Source organism: Muscardinus avellanarius (assembly GCF_963383645.1).
Source record: "Muscardinus avellanarius genome assembly, chromosome: 4".
Classification (NCBI taxonomy): Eukaryota; Metazoa; Chordata; class Mammalia; order Rodentia; family Gliridae; genus Muscardinus; species Muscardinus avellanarius.
In genome coordinates, this window is record NC_137789.1 from 136,091,347 (window position 1) to 136,114,082 (window position 22,736).

General features: G+C 44.1%; 2 protein-coding genes across 3 annotated transcripts in view; one reads left to right on the plus strand and one right to left on the minus strand.

The window, feature by feature from the left end:
* Positions 1-232: 232 nt before the first annotated feature.
* ATP5MK (ATP synthase membrane subunit k) lies at positions 233-10,714 on the minus strand. Its single transcript, XM_080693619.1, has 4 exons — positions 10,656-10,714; positions 4,804-4,899; positions 4,624-4,716; positions 233-296 (listed from the first exon to the last, which is right to left on the minus strand). The coding sequence occupies exons 2-3, from the start codon at positions 4,888-4,890 to the stop codon at positions 4,627-4,629; spliced, it is 177 nt and encodes a 58-aa protein (XP_080549745.1). The 5' UTR covers positions 4,891-4,899; positions 10,656-10,714; the 3' UTR covers positions 233-296; positions 4,624-4,626.
* Positions 10,715-13,403: 2,689 nt separating this feature from the next.
* PDCD11 (programmed cell death 11) overlaps positions 13,404-22,736 on the plus strand; it is a gene marked incomplete at both ends in the record, with an annotated part of 41,791 nt that continues 32,458 nt past the window's right edge. For both annotated transcript variants that reach the window (XM_080694505.1, XM_080694506.1), the window contains 6 exons: positions 13,404-13,505; positions 15,291-15,422; positions 16,955-17,122; positions 18,792-18,953; positions 20,002-20,125; positions 20,744-20,925. In XM_080694505.1, the coding sequence (XP_080550631.1) occupies positions 13,404-13,505; positions 15,291-15,422; positions 16,955-17,122; positions 18,792-18,953; positions 20,002-20,125; positions 20,744-20,925 (870 nt within the window). The remainder of the gene's footprint in view (positions 13,506-15,290; positions 15,423-16,954; positions 17,123-18,791; positions 18,954-20,001; positions 20,126-20,743; positions 20,926-22,736) is intronic.

Here is a 22,736-nt window from a genome sequence, read left to right on the forward strand (position 1 = left end):
TTCAGCTAAAACGGCTACATACAACCTAGTACACTTGAAGTCAGACAGACATTTCAGTTGCTTACCTCCAGTACTGAGCCTTGCTTTGGAAAACTAAAAGATTTAGACCAAGTCACTGCCAGTTTTTGCCTTCGTTGCATTTTGTACAGTTTTTATATTTTTGATATCTTGTAAATAAAGACAACCAGCTTTTCCAGGTTCATAATTTATTGTACAAATTGAATATTACATGATGAGTTGATGTTAGCTTCTCTAGGCACGGGAACTTAACAGATGTGTTCGGACGCTCTGGAATCCTATAAAGAAAGCAAAAAACAAGACACAAATGTACTCAACTCTATTTTAATACTTGAGTAATTACTAGGACCTAGTAATTAGACCTTAGCGAATCCCCAGAAATTGAAAGCAAATTCACCAGTTCTCAAAGGCGTCAGGCCAAAAAACGGAAGTGTCTCTAAAATTGATACTATAACACTTCACCTTTAACAAAGGAGCTTCCTAAACAAAGGAGTTTTCCAAAGACTAACAAACAAAGTAACATTTTAAACAGCAGAAAATAAACCTGGGGAGGTCATGCAGGTTTGTACTCCCAGTACTTGGTAAGCCTAGACAGGGGATCACAGGTTTACTGCCAGCCTCAGCTACTTAGCCCTCTGCAACTTAGCGAGACCTTGTTTCACAATAAAGAATAAAAATAGGGCTGGGGGTGTAGTTGAGGGAGACTGCCTCTGGGTTCCATTCCCAGTACTGCTAAATAAATATATAAATAGCAGAAAATAGATAAGCATCTGTTATTTAAAATCCCAGGCACAATTAACCATTTTTATGGGGATACTACGTAGCACTTTCCCAAAGTTAAGAATTTCTTTATGTGGAAAACTGGGCAAAATACTTATTTTTCAGGAATAAGCCACAGACCACCATACTCTGGAACACAGTCCCCAAAGGTTAAAATAGTTTTGAGATTGGAAAAGCTCTCAAGAGCAGAGAGCTCTATTAAAGATGCAGACTTTGTGCTTTCTGCATGTTTGCTGTCAACACCACTTATGTGCACTTTAGGATGGTGGTGTAGGGTTTGTGGAGAGACTAAGAACCTGATGTGCTTAGTGATATAAACATTTGAAACTAGCAAAAAACACTACCAATAAACAAATATTTGCAACTGTATATAAAAGGTTGATTTGAGCTGGGGGGGGTATAGTTCTGTGGCAAAGTACTTGCCTGGCCTGTATGAGCCCTGGGTTTGATCTTCAAAAATTGCCAAAGGTTAGTTAATAATTATTACATGAAGAACATGTGCAATTCACTAATTGTTAAATAAGAACACAAGCTAGGTGTGGCAGGGTGCACCTGCTGTAATACTATTAGTTGGGAGGCTGATTTAGGGGGATCGCAGGTTTGAGACCAGCCTCAGCAACTTAGGGAGAAATGCTTCAAAATGAAGACTATAAAAAGGGATGGATGTGAGCTGGGCGTGGTGGTGCATGCTTGTCATCCCAGTATGTGGGAGGCTGGTAGGAGGATGGTGCAGGATCGAAGACGGCCTCAGCTACTGAGTGAGGCTCTCAGCAACTTAGTAAGACCATGTTTCCAAATAAAATATAAAATAGGTCTAGGAGTGTCGCCTGGAGGGTGTGTAGCTTGGAGGTAAAACTCAGATTCAATTCCTGGTCCTCCCCCTCCCCCAAGAAAAAATAAAATAAATGGTAAGGGAAAAAAATGCTTAAGGAAAAAGCAAGAGACACAAATTTCTTTCTCTTTTGAGGAACTGGGGAAGAACTCAGAGACATTCTACCTCCGAGCCACACCCCCAGCCCTATTTTTAATCCTCTGCAACTTAGTGAGACCTTGTTTCAAAATAAAGAATAAAAATAGGGCCTAGCTAAGGCTGTGAATCTGTGATCCTCCTGTCTCAGCCTCCCAAGTACTGGGATTACACGGATTACATGCATGCGCCACCACACCCACTGAGACACAAATTTCTCTAACTCAGGAAATTAGTAAAAATCAAGCCCGGTCTGGTGGCACTTGCCTGTAATCTCTATACTTCGGCTTGGATAGGATAGCATTTCCAGGCTAGCCTCAAGAATTTAGTGATACGCTGTTTCAAAATAAAAAGGGCTGGGGTTGTGGCTCAGGAAGAAGGCCCCTGGGTTCAATCTCCAGTACAAAAAAAAAAAAAAAAAAAAAAAAAAAAAAACCAAGAACCTGAAAATTAGAAAATGATATTCCACATTTGCTGAGGCAAAAGACATACCCTCTTACAAACCTAAGTGTCTCACCATTCTTTGAGCAAGCACTTTAGCCTAAGGAAACAAACACAGACTACATTCCAAAGTATTCACTATAATATTTATTTTGATACTGAGGATCAAACCCAGGGACATTCTACCTTTGAGCTATACCCCCAGCCCAATTTTATTTATTTATTTATTTATTTATTTATTTATTTATTTATTTATTTATTTTGGTGGTACTGGGGGTGGAACACAGAGGCTTTCTACCTCCGGGCTATAATCCCGGACCCATTTTACATTTTATTTGGAAACAGGGTCTCACTAAGTTACCGAGAGCCTCACTAAGTAGCTGAGGCTGGCTTCGAATCTGCGTGATCCTTCTGTCTCAGCCTCTCAAGCGCGGGGATTACAAGCGTGTGCCACCACGCCTGACCTTTTTTATTTAACTTATTTTGTGGTCCTGGAGATTGAACACAGGGACACTGTACCTCTGACCTTACACCCCCAGCCCTATTATTGTCAGGCCTCACTAAATAGCTGAGGCTGGCGGAAATCCTCCTGTTTCAGCCTCTCAAGTACTAGGATTACAAGTATAATCCTAAACCACCATGCCCAGCTTAATTTTATTTTGAAACAGGGTATCACTAGGTTGCTGACAGTCTTGCTACTTACTGAGGTTGTCCTGTGATTCTTCTGTATAATATTTACTTTTAAAAATTCTAATGAAGCCGGGTGTGGTGGCGCACGCTTGTAATCCCCGCGCTTGGGAGGCAGAGACAGGAGGATTGCGCAGGTTCGAAGCCAGCCACACGCGCTGGCTTAGGATACCCTGTTTTCAAATAAAAATGTAAAAATAGGCCTGGGAGTGTAGCCCAGAGGTAGAAGGACTTCCAGGAACCCCAGTACCACACACACACACAAAAAAAAAAATTAAAAAAAAAAATAAAAATTCTAATGAAGAATTAGAATGGTAGTACATGCTTGTAATCCTAGTACTTGGGAGGCTGAGACAGGAATTGCAGGTTTGCAGCCAGCCTCAGCTACTTAGTGAGGTCTTCTACAACTAAGTGAGACCCTGTTTCCAAATAAAGGAGCTAGGTGTGGGGGCGCATGCTTGTAATCCCCAGGCCTGGTAGGCTGAGACAGGAGGATTGCGCAGGTTCAAAGCCAGCCTTAGCTGGCTTAAGAGACCTTGTTTCCAAACAAAATATAAAATAGGTCTAGGAGTGTAGCTGGGAGGTAGAAGGCCCTGGGTTTCATCCTCAGTACCACCAAAAAAAAAAAAAAAAAAAAAAAAAGGATAAGCCAGGCATAGTGGCACACATGTGCAATCCCAGCATTTGGGAGGCTGCGACAGGAGGATGGAGGTTTGCAGCCAGCCTCAGCTACTTGGTGAGTTCCATTGTAATTCAGTGAGAGATCCTGTCTCAAAAAATAAAAAGAGTTGGCTGGGTGTGGTGATGAACGCTTGTAATCCCAGCATTTGGGAGGCTGAGACAGGAGGATCACGGTTCATGTACAGGTACAGCCTCAGCTACTTAGAGAGGCCCTTTGTAACTCAGCGAGATCCTGTTTCAAAATAATGAATAAAAAATAGGGCTGGGGGTGTGAAATTGGGAGTACAATGGGGGTTCCGTTCCCAGTACTGACCAAAAAAAAAAAAAAAAAAAAAAAAAAAAGTTGTAGCCTGGAGGTAGAATACTTCTGGGTTCCATCCCAGTACCCACCCCCCAAAAAAATCTAACAGGAGACAGATTTCCCTTGTGAAACAATTCATACATCAGTAGTACCCCCAGCTACACACAAATAGCATGATCATAGCCATTGGAAAACAAATACGATATGTTAGGGGGAAAAAACAACAACAAAAACTAGCTGGGTGTGGTGGCACACACTAGTAATCCCAGTAGCTGGGAGGCTGATCAGGAAGATCAGGGTTAGTGGCCAGACTCAGTTACTTAGGCCCTCTGTAACTTAGTGAAATCCTGCTTCAAAATAAAGAATAAAAAATAGAGCTGGAGGTACAGCTCAGAGGTAGAGTGTCCCTGGGTTCGGGCGCGCACACCCACACACACACCTACACACACAATTGGCTAATAGGATGTGGGCAATATTTTTGTCCTTTCTTTTTTGGCAGAACTAAGGATTCAACACAGGGCTTTGTGTGTGTGAGATGAGCACAATCACTCAGCTACACCCCTAGCTTGGTTTCTTTCTTGTATGAAATACGTTTTGCAAAATGATAATGTAGGAAGATCCGACTGGAGTAGAAAGGGCTGGGGGTGAAGCGTGGACACAGAAGGCCCCTGGATTCAACCCCAGTGTCTGTGTGGGAAACCCTAACCTCCAGTGGCTAAAGTTACATTCTTAAATGTCAACTTCTTACCATTTATGTTGCTTTCACAGCTGGAGTTTTTTTAGACCGCAACTTAAAGTATAAGACAAGCAAAGCAATGCCTCCATATGTGGCCAGTACACACTGGAAAAAAAAGACATATAAATAAAGAGTTTTTGTCACACTTCTAATCTCAAAATATAACTGCTTAAAGGCATCATCAATACTTACATTCATTCTTCCTGTGAGAGTATAAGAGTTGAAATATTTTTTAATGCCAGTGAACTGGAATTGGGCATCATTTTCTGGGCCTGCCATAATTTCAATCTTTAAAACAGAAGAAAGCAACAATAAACTGGCTTGAATGCAATTTAAATTTATTAACAATAAGTTTTATTTTGAATGCAAATTTAAAAAGCTGGGCATGATGTGGTGGCACATTCCTGTAATCTCAGTACTAGGGCTAAAGTAGCTGAGACAGGAGGATCACAGGTTCAGGGACAGCCCCAACAATTTAGTGAGACTCTGAGCAACTAAGACTCTGTTTCAAAGTCAAAAGGGCTGAGGGAGCTGAGCATGGTGATGCACGCTTTTAATCCCAGGACGCGGGAGGCTGACACAGGAGGACCGAAGGTTCTAGTCCATCCTTGGCTACTTAGTGAGGTCCTCCACAACTTAAACCCTGTTTCAAAATACAGAATAAAAAATAGGGCTGGGGGTAAACCTCGGAGGTAGAATATCCCTAGGTTCAATCCCCTGTACTGAGAAAAATAATTAAGTAAATAAACAAAAGGGCTGAGGTGTAGTTTGGAGGCAGAATGCCCCTGGATTCAATCCCCAGACTGAAAACCAAAACCAATACTAAAAAAACAAAACAAAGCAACTTGCCAAAAACTCAGTCATGGCAAATGATTACTATAAATTGGTATCTCTGTTTTACCCAACTCAGCAGCTGCATAAATGGTGGAAAAGCCATGCTTACAAGAGCTGCTTTTGGAAGTACTATGGTCATTTATAAATACCTCAGAATATGTCTAATCACTCAGCATAGGAAAAGAACACAGTAGTGGCTAAGTCCACCCTCTCACTCAGCGTAGCTTAACATTTTCATTCATGGCTCTTTCTACACCATGCCATGGTATACTGAATTAGTCTTTTTTTGTGTGTGTGTGGTACTGGGGATTGAACTCAGAGGCATTCTACCTCTGACCTACACCCCAGCCCTATTTTGTATACTGTATTTTAGAAACAGGGCCTAGCTGGGTGTGGTGGCAAATGCTTGTAATAATCCCAGCATTTGGGAGGCAGAGACAGGAGGATTGCAGTTAGAGGACAGCCTCAGCTACATGGTGAGGCCCTCTGCAACTCAATGATACCCTGTTTCAAAATGAAGAATTAAAAAAAAAAAAAAAAAAAAAAAAGGGCTGGGAATGTAGCTCAGAGGTAGAATGCCCCAAAAACAAAAAACAGGGCTTCACTAAGTAGCTGAAGCTGGCTATGAACTGTGATCCTCCTGTCTCAGCCTCCTAAGTACTGGAATTAAAAGCGTGCCCCACCACGCCTGTTTGAATTAGTCAGTATTAAGACTAGTGGTAAATTGGAGCTTGTGATATTTTTCAAGTTCCCTTAGAGAACCAACAAAAACAGCATAACTCAGGTCTACTTTCACAGTTTTTTCTTCTTCTTAGTTTTTGGGAAGAGAGTGGGTACTCAGGATTGAACCCAGAGGTATTTTATTTGTGAGCTACACCCCAAGTCTTTCTTATTTTTTATTTTGAAACAGGGTCTCACTAAATTGCTGAGGGTGGCCTTGAACCTGCAATCTTCCTGCCTCAACCTCCCAAGTACCGGGATTCCAGGCAGGTGCCACTGTGTCTGGCTTCATAATTTTTTAATTGTAAGTGGGCCAGGTGTGGTGGTGCATTCTTGTAATCCCAGCATTTGGGAGGCTGAGACAGGAGGTCTGTGGTTTGCAGTCAGCCTCAATTAGTTAGTAAGGCCCTTTGCAATTCAGTGAGAATAAAAAACAGGGCTGGGTGTGTGGCTGGGAAGTAGGATGCCTCTGGGTTCCATCTCTAGTACCAAAAGAGAGAGAGAGAAAAAAAAGTGGACTTAGGGCATGGTGGTGCACACCTTTAACCCCAGTACTCAGGAGGCTGAGGCAGGAGTACAGATTTGAGGAAAGCCCCAGTAAACAGCAAGACTTTCAATAACCTAGTGTTTCAAAATATAAAAATAAAATAGGGGGTGTAGCTCAGAGGTAGAATGCCCAGGGTTCAATCCTCAGTGCCACAAAACAAAAAACAGCCTCAGCAATTTAGACTCTCATTAAACCTAGAGAGACCCTATTTTAAAACAAAAAATAAAAAAAGGGCTGAGAGTGTAGCTTGGAGGTAGAATGCTCCTGGGTTTAGTCCCCTGTAACAAAACAAAAATGGACTTAGGACTTCCATAGGAGAGGGAAGAAGGGACCACCAACTAAATGGAGTTATTAGCCATGGGTGGCGGCAGGAAAGCTGGAATCCTTAATCTTTACACCAAAAATTAGATAAAAGATGTTAACCAAAAATCCTGGATGAAAATGTGGGCAAATATTTTAAATATCTTGAGAAAGAATACAAAAAATGCTAGGGACAAAAAGGCAAACATAAAAAGATAACCTCAGAGTAAAAGAAATATAAAATGAGATCGTTTAACCATGAAACTAACATAAAATTATAGTAAGCAGTGTTAATGTGAGATTTCACCTATTCTCTCTGTTGCTTGGCATGTAAACTGGTATAGCCTTCCCTAAAATACAACATGGAGCCTCAAAATATATGATGACTTCTATTTAATCAGCAAGTCATCTAGCTTATTTATTCTCTAGGAATTTGCCCTTACAGAAATTTAACAAGGTGGAAAGAAATTATGTGTTTCAAGGATAGCCACTGAAATACTGTTGATGAGCCAGGTATAGTGGCACATAACCTGTAATCCTCCCAACTGTTTGGGAGGCTGAGTCAGAAGGATCTCAAGTTTGAGATCAGCCTGGGCAACATAGCATGACCTTGTTTCAAAAATATATATATACAACTTATGAAAGTAAGAAACTGAAAAAACTCAAAGTTCATCTATGTAAGACTAATAAATGATGGTTTCTTTTTTTTTTTTTTGGTGGTGGTACTGGAGATTGAACACAGGAATTATTCCATTTCTGAAGCACATCCCCAGCCCCAGCTCTTTTAATTTTGAAACAGGATCTTGCTAAGCTACTGCCTACTAGCCTTGAACTTGGGATCCTCTTGTCCCAGCCTTCTAAGTACTGGAAATACAAGTATGTGTTACCACGTCCATCCCAGTAATCTGGCTTTTTTTTTTTTTTTGGCGGTATTGGAAAAGGAACCCAGGGGCATTCTACCTCTGAGCTACACCCCCAGCCCTATTTTTTATTCTTTATTTTGAAATGGTCTCACTGAGATGCAAAGGGCCTCACTAAGTCTGAGCCTCCCAAATGCTGGGATTTAAAGCATGTGCCATCACGCTGGGCTCCAGCAATCTGCATTTATTTATTTATTTATTTATTTATTTATTTATTTATTACTAGGGATGGAACCCAGGGACATTCTATCTCTGAGCTATACCCCCAGCCCTATTTTTAACTTTTTTTTTTCTTGTGGTCTTGGGATGGAACCCAGGGGCCTCTACTTCTGGGGTAAACCCCCGACCTATTTTATATTTTAATTTGAAACAGGGTCACATTAAGTTACTGAGGATGGCTTCAAACATGTGTGATCCTCCTGTCATGGCCTCCCAAGTACTGGGACTACAAAGCGTGCGCCACCACGCCTGGCTTCCAGCAATCTGTTTTAATAAGGCTTCTATGTAATTCTAAGGCACACTATAGTTTGGAAAGCACCTAAGTAATGGAAACAGAAAACCAAATACTTAAAAATTGTATTAAAAAAAAAGCCGGGTGTGGTGGCACACACTTGTAATCCCTGTACTTGGGAGAATGAGACAAGAGGATCTCAGGTTTATGGCCAGCCTTAGCTACTTAGTGATGCCCTCTGCAACTTAGGCAGAATGTCCCTGGGTTCAATCCCCAGTACCACCAAAAAGAAATTAAAAAAAAAAAAAAAAGAATATGTAGCAAACTTGCTAAATTGCCTATGCTGACTTTCAATTTGCAATTTTCCTGCTTTAGCCTCCTGAGTTGCTGAGATTACTGGCATGCACCACTGCACCTGGCTAAAGAAAACTCTACCTCTGAGCTACACCCCAGCACTATTTTATTTATTTATTTATTTTGGTGGTACTGGGGGTGGAACCCAGAGGCTTTCTACCTCTGGGCTATACTCCCAGATCTTTTTAAAAAAATATATTTTATTTGGAAACAGGGTCTCACTAAGTTGCTGAGAGCCTCACTAAGTAGCTGAGGCTGGCTTTGAACCCGTGCAATCTTCCTGTCTCAGCCTCCCAAGCACGGGGATTACAAGCGTGCGCCACCACACCTGGCTATTTATTTTTAATTTTTTTATTTTTGTAATACTAGGGGTGAAACTCAGGGGCTTTCTACCTCTGGGCTATACTGCCAGACCTATTTTATACTTATTTGGAAACAGGGTCTCATTAAGTTGCTGAGAGCCTCACTAAGAGCTGAGGCTGGCTTCGAACCTGTGCGATCCTCCTGTGTCCGCCTCCCAAGCGCTGGGATTACAAACGTGCACCACCACGCCCAGCTATAGGAAACTTTTAAGAGGGGTCAAGTCTATAGTACCTGTGTGTTTTACAAAGTCACATATTTCTTTTATAATCAGAAATAGCAGGGACATATTAAAAAGGCCATAAAGCAGTTGTAAATTGTATGTGTGACTGCCTATCTACCACGACCCATGCCACACCGAGTTGACTGGCCATACGGACAAATGGGTTGAGGTCTGGCAGAGTTTGGTAGGCAGTGGCAGTGACTCATTTGGATCTTGAAATGGAAAAGCAAGTATTGGTGAGGGTTGTTGCCATGGAAACTGGAACTCCTCTTTGTACCATTCAAAGGCCTTCAGAGGCATTTAAGTGCAAAGAATTCCCAATGAAAATCTGAGCTACACCCCTAGCCCTTTTTATTTTGAAACAAGGTCTAAGTTGCCGAGGGCCTCGCTGGCACGGAATCTGCGACCCTCCATTCTCAGCCTCCCTTCCATCACTAACGGCTAAGACTCCTATTTGTGATTTGTTGTTTTTAGACGGCAACCTGTGGGGAAGTCTACGAGCAGATGTGTTTCCTCCTTCGTTTCTAATTAAGTCACTAACCCACCATTAAATATAACCAACCGTTCCATGCCTCTGTCTGCCTGTGAAATGGCCATTTTATTAAAGGCCTAAAGTGACCCGTAGCCCTTGCTGCGTTCTGTGTTCCTCAATACTGCTACTCTTCTGTCTGAGCGGAAACCCATCTGGAGTGGAGGCCGTTAGGTAAAGGAAGACGCGAACCCGAGGGAGAGCGGCTCAGGAACTAACTTGCTCTTCAGGTTTTCAGCTCTCGGTTCTGGCTATCTTCTACGATGGCCTACCGCTGTCCGTACACCGACTGAAATTTAACCCGCTTATCCAGCGCGGGCACGGTGAACTTCAGGGGCAGGGCCACACTCGCTCTCGCTTTGACAAAAGCTGCCGAGCACCTAAAGGAGGCCTGATTGCAAGTTTCTAAAAACATCCATGGCCACAGATGAAAGAAAGGCAATATGGCCAGAGATGGGGTCAAAAGCCCAAGTCCCTGTGCGATGTTATGCCACCGGGTGACCTTGGGAGCTTCCTTTTGCGGCGGGTCTCATCCCCCCACTAGTAATGGCGATCTAAGGGTCTTCGGGGAGCGTGCGCAGCTCCGGGCGTGTTAATCCGCAGGGTCGCGAGGTCTCCCAGCCGCTGCCCGCGCTCCCCGGCCTCGACCCTCATTTTCTCCAGCTCCTTGTCCGCTCCGCACCGCTCTCATCTTCCCACCCCTGCGAAGGTCTCGCGGTGTCCCCCGACCCAAAACGGTCAGATTGCAGGTCGGCCCCACAAAGCCGAGGCGCGGGGTCCGAGCCCGGGCGCCCCTCCTCACCCACCTTGCTGTAGCCACAAACTCCGCAGCCGGTGTCCTTCAAAGTAGACAACTACCCACTCGGCCCGGCCGGAAGAAGCCGCCTCCTCTGCACGCGACCAAAGGGCTGCAGCGCCTGAGTCTTCTGCGCCGATTGGCTAGGCACCCAAGCCCCGCCCTTCCGCTTCCGGTCTCTGCAAGGCCTCTAGGATTGGACCTAGTAAGGGAAGTAGGGCGTTGAGCCCGCCTACGTTTCCGGAAGAGCAGCATGGAGCCTTAGATGTTCAGGTCTCCTCGTGTGTGAGATCGTCTGCGCCGGCTACGAGGTAGAGAGGCGCTGGAGCTGCGGGTGAGTGAGGGCGGGACGTCATGGACCCCAGGTCCTCCCGTTCCCGCCGCGCATCCTTGGATCTGCATCGCCCTATTTTATGTAGCATCGGTTACCTCTTGTCTGAAATGGTATTAAGGGTCGAAGCCCCGCAAACCAGACCCCTGGCCCTTTCCTATTTCTATGGAGTGTGCATCCATACCGGATTCCAAATCCTGTGCCTCTTCTGGGTCTTCTACAGTCGCAAGCTTTTCTAGTTTCTTATTTCCAACCTTCTCTCAAAACCAAACCCTCTTCTCTTTCCTTCTCACTTGTGCATAGTTCTGGTCCTCATGGTTTCTCTGCTGTATTGCATTTAAATCCTTCTACCTGTTTTATTTGGCTTAAGTCCTTTCTCTTTTCCTGTCCAACTTATATCCTGAAGCATACACATATGTAAGTATGTATATGTATGAATAAGTATGTATATGTATGTATATACACACATACCCGTATGTATTTGATTACTGTTCAGTCGCTTGCCCTGCATAAGAATATGACTTGCCAAAATAAATACTACTTATTTCCAATTTTGATATTTCCCTCAAAATCCAACCAGTCTTTTAAAATTTAACTCCAGTTATATGCTTTATTCTCCTTGTGGTTTATTTAGGCATTTTTTTTTTTTCAAAGAAAACAGCAGTCCTTCAAACAATTGATAGGTAAATTGCTGATGTTTATTAAAATGATAGGTTTTTCCTATTTCCATGCTTTTTCTCATGTTACTTTTCTACTTACCAAACTCCTGATCTTTTATTGTTTTTGTTTGGTCCTGGGAATGGAACCCAGGGGCATTCTACCTCCTAGCTACACCCTTAGCCCCATTTTTTATTCTTTCTTTCTTTTCTTTTCTTTTCTTTCTTTTTTTTTTTTTTGCGGGTCTGGGGATGGAACCCAGGGGCATTCAGTCTCCAAGCTACACCCCCTGCCCTATTTTTTACTCTTTTGTTATTTTGAAACTGGGTCTCACTGAGTTGCAGAAGGCCTCACTAAGTAGCTGAGGCTGCCCACGAACCGTGATCCTCTAGTCTCAGCCTCCTGAATGCTGGGATTACAAGTGTGCACCACCACGCCCAGCTTATTCTTTATTTTGTAACAGGGTCTCACTGAGTTGCAAAGGGCCTCACTAAGTAGTACCTGAGGCTGGCCTCGAACCTGGATTCTCCTGTTTCATCCTCCCAAATGCTGCTATGACAAGCGTGCACCACCATGCTTGGCACTCCTGATCTTTTAATATTCAGCTCAAAACCATCTTTTTTTTTCTTTTGCTGTACTGGGGATGGAACCCAGGGACATTCTACCTCTGAGCTACACTGCCAGCTCTATTTTTTAGTCTTTTTATTTATTTATTTATTTTAGTTTTTAAAAAATATTTTCTTGAAACAGGGTCTCATTGAGTTGCAAAGGTCCTTGCTAAGTAGCTGAAGCTGTCCAGGAACCACAATCCTCCTGTCTCAGACTCCCAAATGCTGGGATTACAAGTGTGCACCACCATGTCCGGCTCAAAACCATCTTAAAAGATGAATCAAGCTTGCTTTCTTTACTGAACCATCAGTTCCTTACTCTTTATCACTTGAAATCAGATTTGCATTTGAAATTACTAGCATAAATGTTTTATCTTCTAAAAGGTGTATATTTGAAAGTAAAGCTTTATATGTTTATTTGTATATCTCTGACATAATTGGAGCTTTTAAATGAGTTTTTTTTTTATTTTTTGAGGTGCTGGGGATGGAACCCAGGGGCATTCTACCTCCAACCTACACCCCCAGCCTTATTTTTTATTCTTTGTTTTGAAATAGGGTCTCACTGAGTTCCAAAGGGCCTCACTAAGTAGCTGAGGCTGTCAGCGGACCTGTGATCCTCCTGTTTCAGCCTTCTGGGTACTGGGATTACAAGTGTGTGCCACCATGCCTGGCTGTAAATGAGTTTTAATATATTGAATCTTAAAATTCTTTTGCTGGAGGAATGCATATGGTTGTGGTTTAGAAGCAGAGATCTTTGGAAAGATAAAATATGAATTAACGGGGCCTGACATTTCAATCATCTGTGTGATAGTCCTAAATTTTATCTTGCACATTGCCAGAAGGTTTTATTGCCCATTGCATACAACCTTTTTTTTTTTTTTTTCCCAGTACTGGGGATGGAATCCAGGGACATTCTACCTCTGAGCTTTCCCCCCAGCCCTACTTTTTTAAAATTCTTTTTATTTTTGCAACAGGGTCTCACTGAGTTACAAAGGGCCTTGCTAAGTAGCTGAGACTGTCCCTGAACTGCACTCCTCTGGTCTCATGGGATTCCAAGTGTGCACTACCACGCCCGGCCACACATATAACCTTTTTGAAACCTACCACCAGTGCTACATCTCACCGTTCGTTATTCTTTGCATCATTTTTAGGAGACCCAAACATGGCGACTGTAGAAGAAAGCTTCCCCCGAGGGGGCACCAGAAAGACCCACAAATCAGAGAAATCGTCCCAGCAGTCAGTTGAACAAGACAACTTATTTGATGTAAGTGTGTGTGTGTGTGTGTGTGTGTGTGTGTGTGTTGTGCGTCTGGGGATGGAACCCAGGGGCATTTGGCCTCCGAGCTACACCCCCTGCTCTATTTTTTATTCTTTATTTTGAAACAGGATCTCACTAAGTTGCAGAGGGCCTCACGAAGTAGCTGAGGCTGTCCGCAAACCATGATCCTCGGTCTCAGCCTCCCGAATGCTGGGATTACGAGTGTGTGCCACCACACCTGGAGTGTATGTGTGTTTTTTTGGTGAGACTCACTAGAGACTTTCTCGTTAGCATCCTTATGATGATTGAAGTTGTTTTGAGACTGTTATTTTCCAGAATTTTTTTTTTGTTGTTGTTGTTAAAACGTCTGTTTCTTTCTTTTTCTTTTTCTTTTTCTTTTTTTTTTTTTTTTTTTTTTTTTTTTGGTGGTGGTACTAGAAATTGAACCTAGTACAAGTTATGCCCCCAGACTATTTTATTTCTTATTTGGAAACAGTGTCTGACTAGGTGCTGAGAGCCTCGCTAAATTGCTGAGGCTGTCCTCAACCATGCAATCCTCCTTTCTCAGCCTCCCAAGTACTAGGATTATAAGCATGCACCACCATATCCAGCTGTTAAAATCTGTTTCTGTAAAGTGAATATATTAGGCTGTACCACTAGAAAGCTGTATCCTTTTTTTTTTTTTTTTTTTCCTTGTGGGTCTGGGGATGGAACCCAGGGGCATTCGACCTCCGAGCTACACCCCCTATTTTTTTTATTCTTGATTTTGAAACCGGGTCTCACTGAGTTGCAGAGTGCCTCACCAAGTAGCTGAGGCTGTCCGCAAACCGCGATCCTCCGGTCTCAGCCTCCCGAAGCTGTATCTTTTGAAGCATGACATTTAGTATTTGACCTTGAAGTACTGTTGTACCTTGTGATTAGCCATGTTGATGTTTTATGTCTTGTTGATTAGGTATGGCAAAAAGCAGTTTAATTATTGCATTTTTATTTTTTATTTCTTTTGGTGGTACTGGGGTTCCTGGAAACCCTTCTACCTCCAGGCTACACTCCCAGACATATTTTGCACTTTTATTTGGAAACAGGGTCTCTTAAGCCAGCGAGGCTGGCATCGAACCTGTGTGATCCTCGTGATCCTCCTGTCTTCACCTCCCAAGCACGGGGATTACAAGTGTGCGCCACCACGCCCGGCCTGATTATTGCATTTGTAAATGGGATCCTTCACACATATAATGATCAGAATTTGCATTTGAATTTTGCAGTCTCACCTAGACTAGACTGAGCTCCAAATGTGAGGGGTAGAGAACTAATAATTTGAGTGTATGACCTGAGGTCTATATTATGTAATTTTCCCAACTATATTATAAGTAGAAATCACAATTCCATGATGAAGAGGGGCTCGAGAGCATTATATATTGAGCTGAATCCACACAGCTTATGGAGAGGTTTGGGGGTTTAGCTCGGGTCTCCTGACGACAGTTTCTGTTTTCATGCCCTGTTTCATATTGCTTCCTTCTCAAGCTGGAGAAACCTGGTGCCTGTTCCAGGTAAGGGAGGAAGAACTCAGGAGAGAAGGGACTTTGGGAGCATGAAGGAGGCTTCTCAGACCTTGGGCAAAGGGCGTGTTGGAGGTTGAACGGGAGAGTTGGGTGGCAGTAGGAATTAGAGGAAGAGCTGGGGGCACATTTGGAGAGAGAGGAAATAAAGCAAGGTGACCGGTGGCGCACCGTGAGGGAGACCAGGATTGCCGCTTCTCATTCTTTTCAATCTTTGTGGGTCTTTTTCCCCCTTTAGATTTCCACTGAAGAAGAATCCACCAAAAGGAAAAAGAGCCAGAAAGGCCCAGAAAAAACAAAGAAGTTGAAAATCGAAAAGAGAGAAAGCAGCAAGTCTATAAAAGAGAAGTTTGCAATCCTTAGTGTTGAGGTTTGTTTAAGTTTGTTTTCTTAACATGCTTCCTTGGTTTAGTAAGTCTGCGTGCGTGCTGTTTCTTCATTCTTTTCTGCCTCCCGCGTGCTTATTTCATGTACGTATCTAGATTTTTGCCGATGGTGCTGAGAATTGAGCGTTATTATTCCTCTTGTCTGCTAACCGGTGCCTGGGGTCCTTTCCATTTAAAAAGTGCTTTGGTTCTGCTTGTCTTGATAGACTCAGAGGTCGGAACCGACAGTAACTTGAGCGACCGTTCATTTCATAGATGGAGAACTACTTTAGACAGATGATATGGTGTTATGTTCCTGAAAGATTTTTATTATAACTCCAATATATATTAGTTGTAAAAAAGAAAATAAGCGAAGTGATTCCGAGGGGAAAGAGTCAGCCTACAGGAGTGTTTTGTTTGTCCTGTGTACTTTTTAAAAAATTGTTTAACTTGGAGGCAACGTTAGAAAACTAGAGATTTCACATGAAAAATGGAATTCTGACTCATTAGAATTTGAAAGTGCTGACAACACAAGTTCCATGATCCCTGATTTTTGTGGTCCCGGGAGCTGCGTAGTGGTTGTACCCTTTAGAGCCAACAAGCACGGTGTCCGCTTCTGTGTTCTCTGGCCCGCTTCCTTCCCTGCGTCGTCTGCCAGGCGTTTGAATTTGGATTGCTTGGGATATGGTAAAAGGCAAAGGTCGAAGCGCTTGCTCTGTGTATCTGATAAGTGCATGGATATGTACACACTGACACATTTCATTTATAAAAGTTCTGTAATTTGTTTGTTTGTTTTCTTTTTTTTGTGTGGTACTGGGGGTGGAACCCAGGGGCTTTTGTACCTTTGGGCTATTTTATACTTTATTATTTTATACCTATTTTATACTCACTAAGTTGCTGAAAGCCTCACTAAGCTGAGGCTGGCTTCAAACCTGTGCGATCCTCCTGTCTCAGCCTCCCAAGCGCTGGGATTACAAGCGTGCACCACCACACCCAGCTTTTGTTTGTTTGTTTTGCTTGTTACTGGGGTTTGAACACAGAGGCATTCTACCTCCAAGGTATATTCCAGCCCTATTTTAGTTTTTATTTTGAAACGGGGTCTTATTTTTTTGTTTTTGAACCAGGGTCTCGCTAGGCTGCTGAGAGTCTCACTAAGTTGCCGAGGCTGATCTTGAACCCACAATCCTCTCAGCCTTCCAAGTACTGGTTTACAGGCGTGTGCCACCACACTCAATTTTGTGTAACTTTTAAATGTCGTAGTTGGCCGGGCGTGGTGGCGCACGCTTGTAATCCCCGTGCTTGGGAGGTGAAGACAGGAGGATCGCGCAGGTTCAAAGCCAGCCGCGCTGGCTTAAGAGACCCTGTTTCCAAAAATAAAAATAGGTCTGGGAGTGTAGCCCGGAGGGAGAAGGGCTTCCAGGAACCCCAGTACCACCAAAAAAAAAAAAAAAAGTCGTAGTTGAGGCTAGAAGCCCAACCCCTAGCCCCCATCACTGTTCTCTTCTTTATTGTAAACAGTTCACTTTTTCTCTCCTAGTCCCTGTGTGAGGGAATGCGAATTTTGGGTTGTGTGAAGGAGGTAAATGAGCTGGAACTGGTGATCAGTCTCCCCAATGGCCTCCAGGGGTTTGTGCAAGTGACTGAGGTCTGTGCTGCCTACACCCAAAAGCTGAATGAGCAGGTGGCGCAAGAAGAACCTCTGAAGGTAAGCGAAATCTGGAAAGTAGGTGGTGCCCAAATACATGTAAAACTGACAATTTGGTAAGTGCTAAGAAGGAAAGTTACAGGTGCCACGAGAGTTTATATTAAGGGGCTTGCTTGTTTAAAACAATAAGGGGATTTTTTCACTTAGTCCAGGAAGCCTGAAAGAGCCACATAGGAAAGAAAACGTGAGCTGAGATCTGAAGGGTGAGGATTTCCTAGGTAGAATGGAAAGGAGTTCAGGCAGAAGGCACAGGCTGCGTAACAGAGAAGTTTTGGATGGCTGGAGAAGGAGGGAGTGTGGTTTGGGTGGCCCCAGAGGAGAGCCGAGTGGAAGCCAGACCATACATGGCTGTGGAACACATGAAGGATTGGTTTCATTTGCTTATTTATTTTGCAGAACTGGGGATTGAATCCAGGGACATTCTACTTCTGAGCTACACCCCCAGCCCTATATTTTAATTTTTATTTTGAACCAGGGTCTCGCTAAGTTGCAGAGGGCCTCACTACTTGCCTGAGGCTGGCCGTGAACCTGCGATCCTCCTGTCTCAGCCTCCCAAGTCAAGCGTGCACCACCATGCCTGGCCCAAGGATTGGTTTTAAAATTTCGAATCATGTCGGGCGTGGTGGCGCACACTTGTAATCCCAGCATTTGGGAGGCTGAGACTGGAGGATTGCGGTTCGAGGACAGCCTCAGCTATTTAGTGAGGCCCTCTGCAACTTAGTGAAACCCTGTTTCAAAATAGAGTAAAAAATAGGGCAGAGGATGTAGCTCAGAGGTTAAATGCCCCTGGGTTCCATCCACAGATCCCCCCAAAAAACCTTTTTTGAATTAGTAGGGAGTCCTTGAAATATTCTCCCTGGGGTGGGTGATGCATAGACAGCAGATGAAATAGATTGAAAAGGCATAAGAAATTCCTTGGAGATCAGTTAGGAGGCCATCACAGTAGTTTAGGCTCAGATTGATGGCAACTTGTGTTCAGGATTTACCAAAGAGTTATAGGGAAAGCCATTTCCTAAAGATAGATTCCATATGGTGGTGAGGTAGAGGTGTCAGGGCAAGTCCTGGCTCTGTGTGTGTGTGTGTGTGTGTGTGTGTGTGTGTGTGTGTGTGTGTGTGTGCGCGCGCGCGCGTGTGTGTACTGGCGATGAAACCCAGAGGCATTCTACCTCTGAGCTACACCCCAGCCCTATTTTTAAATTTTTTTTATATTTTTTAATTTTGAAACAGAGTCTCACTGAGTTGTAAAGGGCCTTGCTAAGTAGCTGAGGCTGTCAGCAAACCATGGTCCTCTGGTCTCATTCTCCCAAATGCTGGGATTACAAGCATGCGCCACCACGCCCGGCTAAGTCCCAGGTTTTTGTTATGCATGACTCGATGGGAAGGACGATCAGGATTTGGCTTTCCCGTATGCTAAGTTTGAGGTACAGTTGAGACAGCAGGTGGACAGGTGGTGGTTGAGGTCAGGGAAGTCTGGGTTGGACACATATTAACCTTATGCTGAAATTCAAGACTGACTTGATCACAGAACCGTCTCCTCTGTGGGCAAGTGGTACTCTTCATCCACCTTTTGGGTTCTTTGGGTTTGAGGGGGAGAAGCCGCTGAGCCAAGGTGACAGGTTCTTGGTTCAGAGGACGGGAGTGTCAGATCTTCTTCACTGCTGCTCCACAGGACCTGCCCCGCTTGCCGGAACTTTTCTCACCTGGAATGCTGGTGAGATGCGTGGTGAGCGGTCTGAGCATCACAAAGACGGGCAAAAAGAGTGTCAAGCTATCTCTGGACCCTCAGAATGTCAACAGAGTGCTGGGTGCTGAGTCTCTGAAGCCTGGCATGGTATGTGTCTGGTCAGGGAAGAGGAAAGGCACATGGCCTTCACTCTGCCCAGCCTCCTGGGGAAAATGTGGTCTAGGCCACCTTTTACTCTCAGCTTAACCGCTGTGCACAGAGTGGGTCTATTTTTGGAGGGAAAGGCTGCTGGTGCTTTGGGTACTTAATGAACATTCAAGACTGGAACCTCATTTCAGTAACTTGGAGGAAAGAAGGGGAAGGTGAGTCCCAAGTTTGCTGATGGCACAACAGTATCCTCAAGCGAACCTTAGCAGGCGAGGACCTCATCATAGTGCCTGATTCACCACGACATCTTCACAGATAAAGCCTTTTTCAGAGGCCTTCTGACATTGTGTGAAAGGCTTGAGGGCCGCTTGAGGTTAGGAGACAGCGTGGACAGGGCAGTTAGTTTGCCGGCTGTGTTAATGGATAGATCGCCACTTTGTATGTGGCCTTATGGAAGTTCAGGAGAACTTAGTCCTGACTCAGATCCTCCACGTCAGTAAGTAGTAAAGAGTAAGCTGCACTCGTACATACTCTGGTAATCAAGGGACAAGAGATGAATGTGATCTTGCAGTGTTTGGTTAGAAGCAGTGGGATCTGAGAAAGGCCCCGAAAATTTGGTAGGATGTGGTTAGATAAAAGAAGGAAATCTACATCTTCAGCCCTAGATTACAGGGCTGGGGTGTAACTGGGAGGTAGAATGCCTCTGGATTCAGTCCCCAGCAACAGACACGCACACATTCTCTCGCTCACTCGCTCTCCTATCTTGAAAAATCTCCAGATGAGAGGCGTCTTCGCCATTTCATAATTCAGCTGTGTGTATGTTCTTCTCTGTCTAGAAACTGGAAGGTCCTTCAGGCCTTGGGAAACTGAAAACTGATTATCTTTCCGCCTCTAGTGGGTTTGTGGTTAAAAGTTAAATGTGGGGGCTTTTGATTATGGGATAGAGTGTCGAGATTAATGGTGGGAACGTTTACTCTGGCGGTGGATATTTGTCATGGGTCCCATTACTTTTGACTTGGAACTTTTGGGAATGCTTCCTCTTTTGCAGTTACTGACAGGCACTGTGTCCAGCCTGGAAGACCACGGCTATGTGGTGGACATCGGTGTTGGTGGGACCAGAGCTTTTCTGCCACTACAGAAAGCCCAGGAGTACATCCGGCAGAGGAACAAAGGTGTGTGTGGGGGGGTGTTATATATTCATTTGTGGTTCTGACTCTGAGCTACATCCCTAGCCCTACATTATTTTTTATTTTGAAACACGGTCTCACTAAGTTGCCGAGTCTGGCTTTGAACCTGTGATCCTTCTATCTCAGCCTCCCAAGTATAGGGATTACAGGCATGCGCCACCATACCTGGCTGATATTTAAATACCATTTTGCTGAGTAGCATGACAGAATAGTGACCCTTAGGCCATTTGGCTTGGGAAAATCAATGGGTAATCCTAGCTGGTAGGAAAGGGACGGTGGGTGAAGGGGCAGGGTGGATCTCACGAAGTCCCGATGGAGCCGTTTCAGTTTTCCTCACCTAGAAGATCTCACTGAATTTGCACCCCTAGAACCTCCAAACCAGCATTCTCCTAGCTTGCTGAGATTCCCGTGTCTTTGTGGGGAGTTGAATCCAGATAGGACAGTGTACCTTCGTTCCCTCTTTGTAGTTGGTCCCTTAGTGACTGGGAATCGGAGGACTATTAGATGCTCACTGGGTGCGCAGGCCAGGCGCTGCTTGGGCCGTCGTTGAAGTCCTTCTCATAGAGGTATTTTTTCTTTTCGGGGCTGGGGCTTGGCTTCCAGGTGCTAAACTGAAGGTGGGACAATACCTGACCTGCGTCATTGAGCAGGTAAAAGGCAGCGGAGGAGTCGTTAGTCTCTCCGTAGAGCATTCAGAGATTTCCTCGGCCATTGCTACTGAGGAGCACAACTGGACCCTTAATAACCTGCTGCCAGGACTGGTGGTCAAAGCCCAGGTACAGAAGGTGAGTGGGTCACTGTTACTCTTATTTTCCCAAATAAAAGTAAGTTTTCTTAAGGTAGGAACATGCATCTAATCTTAGCTCTGCACTGGATACGATAAGTACTAGTCACTTGTGGTCACTGAGCACTTGAAATGCTGCCTAGTGCCATACGGTGAAGTTAGATTTTGGACCTATTGGGGTGAATAAACTATTATTGAAATAAATGTCACCTGTTTTGTGTGTGTGTGACTTTTAAGATGTGGCTGCTGGAAACCAGGCGCCATGGTGTGCGCCTGTAGTCCAGCTCCTCAGGAGGCTGAGGCAGGAGGATTGCAAGTTCAAGGCTAGCCTGGGCGACTTAGTGAGACACCCTATCTCAAGAGAGAAAAAGCCTCAGATGAGCTTGATGACGGAGTGCTTGCCTAGCATGTGGGTGGCCCTGGGTTCAGTCCCCAGTCACACGCACGCACGTTTCTCACGCGCGCAAAAAATGACTGCTAGGAAATTTAAAGTTAACATGTGGATCTAAAAGGTCAAAAGACTTAGGACAAAAAACTCTCTCATCTCCTAACCCCTGCCTTCCATTCATTCACTGGTCCTGGGGATGAACCCAGGGCCTCCCACATTCTAGGCAGCCTAGATAAGGGCTCAGATACTCAGATACTTCCCTGGCCCTTTTCTGTTCTAAGAGGTCTTGGTAAATTGTGCAGGCTGGTCTCAAGCTTGTGATCCTCCTGCCTCAGACTCCCTATTAGCTGTGATTACAAGTATGAACCCCACACCCAGTCCTAATCGCTACTTTAATACTTTTAATCTCCTCTGTATTTCTTTTATTTATTTATTTTTTTTTGGTGGTACTGGGGTTCCTGGAAACCCTTCTGCCTCCGAGTTACACTCGCAGACATATATATATATATATTACTTTTTTTTTTTTTTTTTTTTTTGCGGGTCTGGGGATGGAACCCAGGGGCATTTGACCTCCGAGCTACACCCCCTGCCCTATTTTTTATTCTTTGTTTTGAAACCGGGTCTTACTGAGTTGCAAAGGGCCTAAGTAGCTGAGGCTGTCCTTGAACCGTGATTCTCCAGGCCTCAGCCTCCCTAATGCTGGGATTACAAGCGTGTACCACCACACCCGGCTTATTTTTTTAATTTGTTAACAGGGTCTCTTAAGCCAGCAAGGCTGGCTTTGAACCAGCATGATCCTCTTGTCTCCGCTTCCCAAGCGCACGCCACCACGCCCGGCTCTCCTCCGTATTTCTAAGTAATAAGCTTCTCTTGGTAGTTCTTGATTTTTCACTTTTAGGTATTTGGGGGGTTTTGCTTTGTTTTGTTTTAGATATTTTTGGATCTTGTTTTTGTTTGTTTGCTTTTGGTGCTGGGAGTTGAACCAGGACCTCTGCATGCTAAACATGCACTCTACTCTTGGGCTACATCCCCAGCCTCTGTGTACCTTTTTCAGTTAAAAAAGTGGCTGTCCTGTTTTATTGATGTATATATTCTCCTAAGAGCAATTTCTTTCCATTCTCACCAAGGCTTGTTATTACTACCTCCAGTAGAACTTGGTCAGTGCTCTTCTTTTTTTTTTTTTTTTACAATGCTGGGAATTGAATCCAGGGGCAGTCTACCTCTGAGCTATACCCTAGCCCTATTTTTTATTCTTTATTTTGAAAGTGTCGCACTGTGTTGCAAAGATCTTTCTGTCTCAGCCTCCCAAATGCTGGGATTGCAAGCATGCGCTACCATGTCCAGCTGTAATTCTTATATTTTAGAAAAATATATAATTTCTTATTAGTTTTAGTATGTACATATATTTGTTTATATCCTAGCTT